A 12,172-nucleotide genomic window follows, 5' to 3' on the forward strand; every position below is an offset into this window, starting at 1 on the left:
GTATACGCAAACGCATTGCAGGCTACCTACATAATCGAATCGAACCGTCATTGTTCGAAGATATTAGTCCAGTGTGATGGAAAAAGTTGAACTGACCGATCTGACGCGAATGTGGCTTTTATTAATAGATTCACTTGGCTGTGTATCAAAATTGGCGCAGATCCGTCGTTACGACGTAAGACGTACAACGTACGACGCAACTACCAACAAACGTTGATGCTGTTGACATCTTAAAATGTTAACTCTTAACGTAAAACGTGTTTTCTCGCGAATCTCTTTTTCCTTTCCGTGAACGCGAATCAGTTTTTGCAAATAAAAAATCTCGTTTTTTATTTCGTTTACTTATATTTTACCTATATTATTCCTACATAATAATACGATAGACATATATTATTATATTATTTTTTAATGTGCTTAATTACGTTGTACGATGGTGCCGAAGATGCTGCGAATGTTGGCGTGGAATGAATTATTCTGAAAATGTCATCGTACCGCAGCAGTTACGTAAGTCTATTTAGCACCTGGTACCTAATCTCAATCTGTCTTCCTATCTCTCTGTTTTAAAATAGGTGTAACAACGTGGTCATACTATTTTTTTTTCTCCAAATATTATTTATTCACCTTATGTATACTCGTACTCGTATTCTCGAGGTATCCTGTGGAAGTTTGAACGGTACCCGGTACCCGGCTACTCTCACACTTATAGCACCAAGTAGCGAAAATAAAAGCTCGCTAATTATTTAAATTAGCCATATATACGACTCTATAGATGTTGTAGGTATATCTTGCGTATACACAGACACTCTGGCTGTAGTCGTATATTAAGCATATAATAACTAAAACGGAACGGCTGATGTCATTAAGTCTGCTGTACTCGTTTTTTTAAGCGTATGAAAAACGTTTTAAAGAACGTGATTATCATCAACGCCTACGTCAGTTGTGCCAGTGGATATCCTACACTTAATTATTAGCATATAACGACACATCTCGTATTATGCAGTTTACAAGAATATATAACGAGTAACCCCAGAAGCATAATATACTGATTTAATGTCAATGAGAAAAAATATTGTTATCATTAATTTGAAACGAAACGTGATCAATTTTTCTGTTTATATCGAGAAAATAGCTTGTAGACTGTTTCCAGGAATTTTACGCGAGATGATAATCCGTATTTTTGGAACTTGAGTAACTATACAGATGAGGGACTGTTATGGTGTGAAAATCGGTTTAATGAAGCAATAATATGTATAATTATGCTGTAACTTGTCCAAAAGTAACCAAAAAAATATCATAAAAAATCGATAAGATTATTCTAAAAAGGTGAGGTGGATTTTCGGTCTGGATCCCCAAAAATAAAGAAAATCAGTATTGTGCTTCTTTGATCAGTTTTCACGTTTTTGATTCGTTGATTTTTGGAAATTCGTGAAGAAAATTAAAATCTTGGTAAAAAATTTAAATTGACTGAAAATTATGAAATTTAGTTTTTTAAATTTGATATTGGGACTAATTTTGGGTTTCATTTTTACACGTTTACTGTGGGAGAGGTTCTACAGGGTGTCCAGTCTCTGGAAAACCTGGAAAAATAGGGGATTTTCGTGGTTTTGAAAAATGCCAGAGAATTATAAAATTTCAATCCCAAAATTAGGTACCATATCATGAAAGGAAATGTTTTCATGACTATTTTCCTCCATGTGACCATAATATCAGCCCATTTTTCCCCCTCATTCCCCCTGAAAAGTGGTTGATTTTCTTGAAAAAAAAATCCTGAAAATTTTAGCCCTCCCTCCCCCTTCCACCTAAAAAATTAGGTCATTGAAAAAAATTGAAAGTGTGATTAAAAATTTTTCAAGTGTGATTGAAAAAACTTTATTGAAAATTTTCAATTTCTTCATCAGAATTCTGAATTAATCAATTTTTTAAAAAAGTTTTCTGGTGCCTCGAACAATGTTAGCCCCTCTGTACAGAGGCTCCAGAATTGAAAAAAAGGTGAAAACATGAAATTGAAGACGTTTTTCAAATATGATGGCACAGGGGGGGGGGTATTTTCAAAATGGGATTACTTTGGAGCAATTTTGACACAGACATGAAAGATTTGAAAAAAATTCCATCATTTCATTTCGTTGATTTTTTTCGACTTTTTGAGGCTGTAATTAGAGGAAAATGTAACTTCAGAGATTGAAGATAAGGGAAAAAGGGCTCATTTGGAGAAATAGTGTAGCATAAATTTGAACTCTACAAAGCCACTGTTTTGGGCCTTGGGAAAGATCGAAAAATAGGTATTATTTTCTCATACATAAAATTGAATAATTTCGGAACGTGGGAGCATGAAAAATGAAAATTCCCCCCCCCTTCACCTAACAAAGCACGTATTTTGACCGGTACCAAAAATTTTGAGCCCGACAAAATGAAATCGATAGAAAAGAGGATTCCAAAATACACCACCAGTAAAAATTTCAGGTACAAAAATTGATTTTTTGATTTTTGACAAATTTTTGAAAATTCAAAGACCCATTTTTTATTTTTAAAAAAAATCGAAATTTGATCAAATTGACATAAATGGCTAAAATCTTGTTTGTATCGTACGTATTTTCTAGCTTCCAAATCGATTGAAGATCGTTTCGAGTCATTCATTAAGTTTTGAGCGGATTTTCAGATTCTCCCGAACTAAATTCCAGCTTTTTTTGATCGCAAATTCGCAACCGATGATTTTTCACTTTTTTTCAAAAGTCGTCGCTATCGCTGGAGAAAATTTTGAATTTGAACCAACACAAAAATATTTTGAAAATATGTACTTACCTATACTTAAGTCGATTGAAAGTGTCATAAAGATGGTAAATTTGAGTTTATAGGTTTTGCATTTCATTTTCACCCCAATTACAGCGTTTTTTTTTTTTTTTGAGATCTGGAGAATCCGGAAATCCGCCAGAGGCTCCAGAACTGTTCGAAACCATCCTCAATTCAAACGAGACGTCGAAAATACGTCATCAATACTATATTTCAGCCTTTTATGTCAATTTGATAAAAATTTTTTTAATTTGCCAAAAATTGAAAAATTAATTTCAGTATTTGAAATTTTTGCTCATGGTGTATTTTGAGGTTCTCTTCCAAGTCCCCTTGGCCCTTTATTGTCCAATTCAAAAAAATTCGGCCATTTGAGATACTTGCTTTTTAAGGCTCTTGTTTATTTTTGGTGGAAAATTTTTCCAGAAAATTGTTGAATTGGGTCATTTTGGCTTATTCTGTGTCCTGAAACCAGAAAATTCGTTTGAGGTAAACATCTAATTGGAGAATTTTTCAACTGAAAAATTGAAATATTTGAGATAATGGATCTTGAAACAAACTGGACCCAGGAGGAAGCTGAATCCTCTAAAATTGAAAAAAAATCAGGAATGAGAGGTTGATGATGTGCCATTTGCGAAGAGAATTTTTTTCTGTTTGTTGCGCAAAAATCTTTTCAAATGGGCCCAGCTTGGTCAAAAATTATTCTTCGATGTTTATTTTTTATGTATGTAAGTACGAGTATTTTTTGGTTTTTGTGTCTAAAAAAAAATCAACTTTTTAAATTGGTTCTCTCCGATTTGAATGGAACCAAGGTAGATCGAATAAGCGTATCCTAAAATATCAGTAAATAAAATTTCGGGTTCTGAAGTTCATTTTTGGATTTTTGGTGGTTTTTTAAAAAAAATGTTTAATTTTAAAAAAGCTGTTTTAACTATAGACAATTTTTGAACTCTTTCACAAAGCATAAACTTTTTTTTTAGCAGAGTAGACCAATATTAATACTTTCTTCAATTAGCTACCTACTCAACTCTCACACATCATCGAGTTCTAATTTTGAATTTTGAGCCATTCTGGAGCCTCCAGCGATTTTTCAATTTTCTCCAGAAACTTCAAATCACTCTGAAAAGGCCAAAAATGAACTTCAGCACATATAAATAACTTTGGTAGGTTCTTATTGGACATCTCTCGACTGATACCGTAAAATTCTAGGAGTGTCAACTCAAAAGTTTTTTTTTTTAATTTCTTCTGAAATTTACTAATTGGTCAAAAATTCAATTTTGAACTGGTTCTCCCAGAATCTTGCGTTGACCTACTGAAATGGTCGAGAGGGTGCCCAAAATCGCCCTCAGAACCAACGTTTTAAAATTTTTTGAATTTTCTAAAATTCGTCAAAAATCCAAAAATGAACTTCAGCGTCTGAAATTTTGATTAGGGGGTAGGGGAAGGGGTTAAGAAAAGCTCTTTCGATTTAGCTTGGTTTTATATCGATAGGAGGGTGTCAGTTTAAAAGAATCCTTCGTAAGAAATCGCAAACTAAAATTTCCAAAAATGACTATTAATTTTCAAGATATTCAGGGCAATCCCCATTCCCCTTTTCACTTTTCCCCTCGTCACCCTAATACCGTACTTCCAAATAAGAGTCAACCCCCCTCACCCTCTTTCATATTTAAACCACATATTGTGACTAGTGAGTGAATTTTTTCAAATTGGGGTAAAAAAAAAACAAAATGATGAAAGTGAATTTTAAAAACTTGGAAATTAATTTTTCCGAGATTGCAATAGATAATATTAGTCCGGCATATGACAATAGGAGTAATTGCACCCCCCCCCCCCCGCCGATCCTCCGGGACAACTTTTTTCTTAAAGGGAACATCCTAAGGAACATTTTAAAGCAAACTTGCCAAAAAAAAAGTTGGCCTTACTTACAAAATGGCGGCCATTTTGATTGACAGGTCAGCCGAAATAGCAGATTTTGCGTTTTAACATAGGACTTGCATGAACTTTTTCAAACTTTACAAAGGTAGATCGAAAGATCATGCAAAAATTTATCACCTGTCAAAATTGCAAGTGCTAAAGTGCGTTTTTCGATTTTTGGTGAATTTTTGAAAATCGAATTTAGGCCAAAAATGAGGGAAAAAATCAAAATTTTACCAAATTGACCAAGAAAGCTGAAATTTGGAATATACCCTATTTTCGACATGCCAAATCCATTGGAAACAGTTTCAAACCGTTTTGAGCAGTTCTGGAGCCTCCAGCAGATTTTTGAAACTCTAAATTCCCACAAAATTCCATCAAATTGGAGTTGTAAAGCTGAAATTTATTCTAAAAACTAATTTCAATACGCTACGAAGTAATGCAGGTGAATTTCAAGTCATTTTGGAGCCTCCAGCAGATTTTTGAAACTTTAAATTTTCACAAAATTTCATCAAATGGAAATGGAAAGCTGAAATTTACTCTACACTCCATGTTTAACACCCTCTGAAGACGAATTCAGGTGGGTTCAAGTAATTTTAGGGCCTCCAGCGACTTTTTTTGAAAATTACTGGAGCCTCCAGCAGATTTTTGAAACTTTAAATTTTCACAAAATTTCATCAAATGGAGATGGAAAGCTGAAATTTACTCTACACTCCAATTTTAACACCCTCTGAAGACAACTTTAGGTGGGTTCAAGTCATTTTAGGGCCTCCAGCGACTTTTTCGAAAATTACTGGAGCCTCCAGTAGATTTTTGAAACTTGAAATTTCTCCAAAATTTTATCAAATCAAGATGGAGAGTCGCAATTTATTCCGCAAACTAATTTCAATACGCTACGAAGTTGACTGCTGGTGAATTTCAAATCGTTTTGGAGCCTCCAGCAACTTTTTGAAAGGTTGTAACTATGACATTTTTTTTGGAAAATTGAAATTTGCTAGAAGTAGCTGGAAGCTTCAAAACCATTTGACCATTTGAAACCACCATGTAGTCTGCGAAGTAAATTTCAGCTTGCCAACTGCATTTGATAAATTAATGTTGGGGAAATTTCAAGTTTGAAAAATCTCCTGGAGGCTCCAGTAATTTTCGAAAAAGTCGCTGGAGGCCCTAAAATTACTTGAACCCACCTGAATTCGTCTTCAGAGGGTGTTAAACATGGAGTGTAGAGTAAATTTCAGCTTTCCATCTCCATTTGATGAAATTTTGTGAAAATTTAAAGTTTCAAAAATGTGCTGGAGGCTCCAAAATGACTTGAAATTCACCTGCAGTACTTCGTAGCGTATTGAAATTAGTTTTTAGAATAAATTTCAGCTTTACAACTCCAATTTGATGGAATTTTGTGGGAATTTAGAGTTTCAAAAATCTGCTGGAGGCTCCAGAACTGCTCAAAACGGTTTGAAACCGTTTCCAATGGATTTAGCATGTCGAAAATAGGGTATATCCCAAATTTCAGCTTTCTTGGTCAATTTGGTAAAATTTTGATTTTTTCCCTCATTTTTGGCCTAAATTCGATTTTCAAAAATTCACCAAAAATCGAAAAACGCACTTTAGCACTTGCAATTTTGACAGGTGATAAATTTTTGCATGATCTTTCGATCTACCTTTGTAAAGTTTGAAAAAGTTCGTGCAAGTCCTATGTTAAAACGCAAAATCTGCTATTTCGGCTGACCTGTCAATCAAAATGGCCGCCATTTTGTAAGTAAGGCCAACTTTTTTTTGGGCAAGTTTGCTTTAAAATGTTCCTTAGGATGTTCCCTTTAAGAAAAAAGTTGTCCCGGAGGATCGACGGGGGGGGTGCAATTACTCCTATTGTCATATGCCGGACTATATGATGTATTTTGAACTGGTATTAGCGTAGGTGTAGACTTTATCCCAGCGATTCACCTGAAAGAGGTGTCAAGAGCTCCCAAAATGTCCCGATTCCATTTTTTGAAAATGAAAATTTCAAAATCTGGAAAATAAGACAAATTTGGTCCAAATTTAGATAATTTCTAGACCCTTAGTAGTGTCTAACGTCTCTGCAAGTTGGAAAAAGTACGTTTTGAAACTGCCAATAGAGAAAACAACGCCCTTTTTGGACAATTAGGGGGTAAGGTAGTGATTTAAAATTTTTATTATGGAGATTTTAGATCACAATCAACAATTTTCACTGGGTAGATTAAAGAGTCCGAAAATAGGCCCATTTCACCCATCCGGCAATGCTCCTTCAAGCAAAGGGAAAAAAAATCACCATTTTCATGCACCTTTATAATGTACCTATTTGTACTCTACCTATTTAAAATTAAGCTTTTTTCACAAATAATATGGTTTGATTGATGAAAATATTCTAAAACGTGTCGTTTTTTTTATATATCCACAGATTCCATGGCAAGCTTCACTACCGAGCAGCAACAGCTACAATACACATACAAGTAAACAAAATGCCACTTCAACAACAGATCGCTATGGAAGCGATGTAAGTATCTTTAGTAAAAATTTCTATCGAAATCGTATTCGAAAAGTCGAAAATAACGTCATCTTATTACGTTTATATGCCCCATATTAATTCTATCCATAATTTTCAGGCCAACAAGAGATACTCTTCGAGAGGTTCGTCTTTCGGCGCACCATCGTCCAGCGCATCGTCATCATCGACGACAGCCACAACCACCACTTCGACATCTTCAACCAACTCGCCATCGTACCTCAGCTATCGTAAAAGCACTCCTTCCATATTGAAAAAATACGCGAATTACGCCTCGAATAACGCTTCAGCCGCAGCCATAGCAGTAGCAGGAGCTCTGGCCAATGCGAACGCATCTCGAAAAACAGCCAACAACGCTCGACCCGTCCAAGAGACCAAAGAAGACGATTCTAGCGCGAAAATCGTCTCTAATATTCCACGTTGTACAGCATTCAGTAATACTACGAAATTATCGCCTACACGAGGTGAAAATGTTTGGAGTGGTCAAAATCAAACGATCGGAAGATCCGCAGTTCGTAGGAGAAACGAAGAAATCGAGCAGCGGTCCCCTTCGCCGGCGAAAACGTTATTCGTGACTCGGGCCACCTCGCCGACTCCAGCTCGAGCTGGACGAAGAACCAACGATGGCGATAACGTCTTGTTGTCGGAAATGTGTAAACCGAAGTACTACAGCCTGAAGAGTTACGCTGACTCTGCGAGTCAGACCGAAGAACCGAGCGATTCGCAGAAAGCTCCGGCGCCTCCATCACGTACAGTTGCTTCATTGAGTAATAAGTTCTTGTCAGCGGCGAATAGTCCAGGCAGTAGTGGTCGATTTAGTCCGAAAGGAGCTGGTGGATATGCTTACGCTAGACCTACAGATTTACCTATACGAAGCTCGTCTCTGTTACGTCCTTCGTATCATAGTCCGAGTGATAGAATTTCACCGAATGCTGATCGATTATCGCCGAGCTTCTTCCAATCGTATAATTCGTCGTTGTCTTCGCCTCCTCCTGCTCCTCCGCTGCCTACGTCCTGGGCAAGGACACCGTCTCCGTTGACTGTTCTGCACAAATCGTTGACCAGTTTAACGCTGGAAGAAGCAGATGCAGAAAAACATCCCAATAACGACGATTCCGATACCGAAGACGAGTCCAGTTACGAAGAAAACCATCCGATGAAAGGTGAAAATGAACGATACGGTTACGCCAACGTTACCGCTATCGATAAACCACCGAAATACCCGCCAAGTCCGAACGCCCTTTGCAGAAGTAAATCAATCGTCGGCGCCGAGAATCGCACAGGGATCAGTATTCGTTCATTGAGTACGAGTTCAAATAGTAGTGGAGCTGGCGGCGCAGGGTGCAGGGTGGATTCCAGTTGCGAAGAAGATATCGCCGATAAGCAGCACATTCCAGTACTGAATTCCGGCTTTAACGATACTAACAATAATAATATTATACGAGCGTCGTCGTCGGACAGCTCACCGAAACCGTACGCGATTCGACGAATAGATTCGGGCGAAGCACCTTGGTGGCTGGGTAATAATTCGAAATCACCCGAGACGAGCGATACGTCTCAACAATGCGGTTACCGTATTCGTAAAATGGACTCGGCTGACTCTCCTTGGTGGTGCAAAACATCTTCAACAGCCGGTTCCGAAACCCCGTCTGAATCGTTCAACCAGCAACGTCAGCGAACCAACGCTAGCGGTAATTCATCCTCAGATAACGCTCGTCCAACATCCTCGAATCTCGGATACACGTTGAGAAAAATGGATTCGTCAGACGCTCCTTGGTGGTGTAATTCGGAAGAAGAGCGACCATCTGAAGACGCTAAAGCGATCCCCGCAGCAGACCAGGTATGCTCTAGCGATGAAACTAAACCATCGTTTCATCAAATACGCAGATTCGATTCCGGCGAGAAAGACTGGTGGGCTGAGAGCGACAGTCCAGCGCCTGCCAAAAGCTCCACACCGAGTATTCCAGACTGGTGGAATAACGTGAAAAGTGACGACGAATGTGACGGATGCGTCGAAACGTACAAAAGCAATAAAGTACTGAGGATCAAAAAAATCGAATCTGTGGATAAATCAGAGACTAGCGAGAACGAATCGCGTCGTCAGAGCTGGCTCAACGATCGTGAAAATGGCCAAAACGATGTTAACGAAGGCGAACGTACCGATGTGAATTCGTTTTGCGAAGATACCAGTAAATTGAAGTATATAAATGAGTTAGATAATCTTTTGCTGTATATCGGAGATCATACCAATATCGACGAATTACTCGGGACGGAAGTACCGCCTCCGGCCGCACCCGTAACACCTACCGGAGACGATAGTTCAACCGAAGATGAATTAGGTGAGGCCATAGTACAGATTACAGTACGTTTTTATACGTACATTTTTTTCCTCTTTATACTCGATTAAACATACCTATATTCCGCTCATTTGCTCATTTGTATTCCGAACCAGTGTAACATTAATCAGCTTGCAGCTGGCTTGGCTGTGTCTAAGCTTTTTTTTTTTTTTTTTTTGGAAAATATTTACTTAGGAGTACAGTTCCACGTGGGTCATTCAATGTCGATTGGATCAGGATTTCGAAGTCGTGTCTTTGCTGTCTTTCGATTTCGCTGAGATTTTTTTACCTCGAGTACGAGGTGTCCGCCTAGAAATCTCCTGAATTGAGAATTAACTCGTTGAACGGGTTGAAAATGAGCCAACGCTCGATTTTTAGCTGCCCGAATGAATTTTTGCACTTCTTGGAGAAATTCGAGAATTCTGAAAGTTTTTGAAAATCAAGCTGGAGGCTCCAGGATGTTGTGGGCAAATTGGATCAGGGGAAGGGTTCGTGTAATGAATTATCAATTTATCATTCAATGAGAGGGAGTCAACAATTTATTTTCGAACAGAAAATTTTGGATTTTTGAATATTTCAAGTTAAATTTGGATTTAAGTATAGCACGATTATTTTGCAATTTTGAAAAAAGTATCATTTTTATGCTTTTTTTAAAAGCAACAATTTTCTGCAAAGACAAAAAGCAAGATTTTTTTTGCAATTTTTGCAAAAAGCAATTTTTTGAAATTTTGACAAAAAAGCAGCATTTTTTGCAATTTGCAATTTTTACTAGAAAATTATTTTTTTTGTACAATTTCGATAAAAAGCAACACTTTGTTACAATTTTGACCAAGAGTAACATTTAAAGAAATTTTGACTGAGAGCAACATTTTTTTGATATTTTGACAAAAAACATCATTTTTTGCAACTTTTTCAAAGAAGCAAAATTTTTTACATTTTTTTTATAGAAAATAAATTTTTTTTCAATTTTTACAAAAGAAGAAAGATTTTACAATCGTTCTGCAATTTTGACAAAAAATTCAACTTTTTTTTGCCATTTTGAGAAAAAGTAACAGTTATTTTGACAATTTTAATTTGAAAAAAAAACACTTTTATGCAGTTTTGACACAAAAAAAAGGCTTACAAGGGAACCTCTTGAGGTATCCGCCTCCGATTTGAACGGGACCGCGATTTTTGGAAAGAGCATGTTCTAAAACCCCCAAAACCAAATTTTCAGCTGCCCAAGTTCATTTTTCGATTTTTGGCGAATTTTTGAAAATCCAAAATTGACTATTTTGGTGATTTATGCTTTTTTTTTAAAAAGGGGGAAATATTTTTTGCACGACGAAAAAGGGCGTCATCACGACAAGCATGTTTTCGTTCATAAAAGATGAATGAACGACGAAAAATGATGAAGTTCCACGCCAGATGACGCCCGACAATAAAGTATTTACATATGAACGACTACGATTTAATAATGAGATAGGCAGTATTCACGACAAAATAATTTCATACACGACAGAACATTCTCAGTTCAATTACAATTATATTTTGTACAAATTTTAACAAATAATCAACTGAGGATTTTTTACGTACTTGATCAGTAAGAATGTTCAAAATAAGTCCTAAAACTGATATTAACCCCCCAAATTCAAATTTCGCCATTTCCAGCCATTCCGGAGCCTCCAGGGCGATTTTTCGATTTCTCCAGAATTTTCAATTTGCTCCAGAAGGCGTGAATATGAAGTTGGGCAGCTAAAAATCGAGTTGTGTGTTATATTCGACCTGTTTAACGAATTTATCCACATTTGAGCCGATTCTGGAGCGGACACCTCAAGAGTGGTTTTTTGACCAGCTTTTTTTCAAAATAAAAATTCCAAAAATCGAAATTTTACCGTTTGTGAGGAAATTTTTGAAATTTGCGCGAATCGCTGTATTTCGTCATTAATTAACCACACGAGAGCGAATTTCGCCATTTCCAGCCTTTCTTGGGCCTCCCTTTAATTTTTGGATATTTTTATTATGAAAATAGCTGGTCAAAAACCCACTCTTGAGGTGTCTCTTCCAGAATCGGTTCAAATGTGAATAAATTCGTTAAACAGTTCGAGTATAACACACAACTCGATTTTTAGCTTCCCAACTTCATATTCACGCCTTCTGGAGCAAATTGAAAATTCTGGAGAAATTGAAAAATCGCGCTGGAGCCTCCAGAATATCTGGAATTGGCGAAATTCGCTCTCGTGGGGTTAGTTCATGACAAAATACTGCGATTCGCGCAAATTTCAAAAATTTCCTCGCAAACGGTAAAATTTTGATTTTTTTGGATTTCTTATTATGAAAAAAGGCTGGTCAAAAAACCACTCTTGAGGTGTCCGCTCCAGAATCGGCTCAGATGTGGATAAATTCGTTAAACAGGTCGAATATAACACACAACTCGATTTTTAGCTGCCCAACTTCATATTCACGCCTTCTGGAGCAAATTGAAAATTCTGGAGAAATCGAAAAATTGCCCTGGAGGCTCCAGAATGGCTGGAAATGGCGAAATTTGGATTTGGGGGGTTAATATCAGTTTTAGGACTTATTTTGAACATTTTTACTGATCAAGTACGTACTTTTTAAAAAAAAAGCATAAATCACC

The 12,172-nt window shown here is 36.9% G+C and overlaps 1 protein-coding gene across 7 annotated transcripts in view; it reads left to right on the forward strand.

Moving 5' to 3' along the window:
* Positions 1-231: 231 nt before the first annotated feature.
* The window catches only part of LOC135842339 (FH1/FH2 domain-containing protein 3-like), an 88,013-nt gene continuing 76,072 nt past the window's right edge, over positions 232-12,172 (forward strand). For 3 of the 7 annotated variants that reach the window (XM_065359754.1, XM_065359751.1, XM_065359755.1), the window contains exons 1-3: positions 234-504; positions 7,115-7,210; positions 7,320-9,558. In XM_065359754.1, coding sequence (XP_065215826.1) covers positions 481-504; positions 7,115-7,210; positions 7,320-9,558 — 2,359 coding nt within the window. In that variant the 5' untranslated portion in view covers positions 234-480. Of the gene's footprint in view, positions 505-7,114; positions 7,211-7,319; positions 9,559-12,172 lie in introns of all 7 variants that reach the window. The other 4 variants (XM_065359752.1, XM_065359756.1, XM_065359750.1 and 1 more) reach the window with 4 other exon arrangements.

This window comes from Planococcus citri, chromosome 4, assembly GCF_950023065.1.
Source record: "Planococcus citri chromosome 4, ihPlaCitr1.1, whole genome shotgun sequence".
In the NCBI taxonomy this organism is placed as follows: domain Eukaryota; kingdom Metazoa; phylum Arthropoda; class Insecta; order Hemiptera; family Pseudococcidae; genus Planococcus; species Planococcus citri.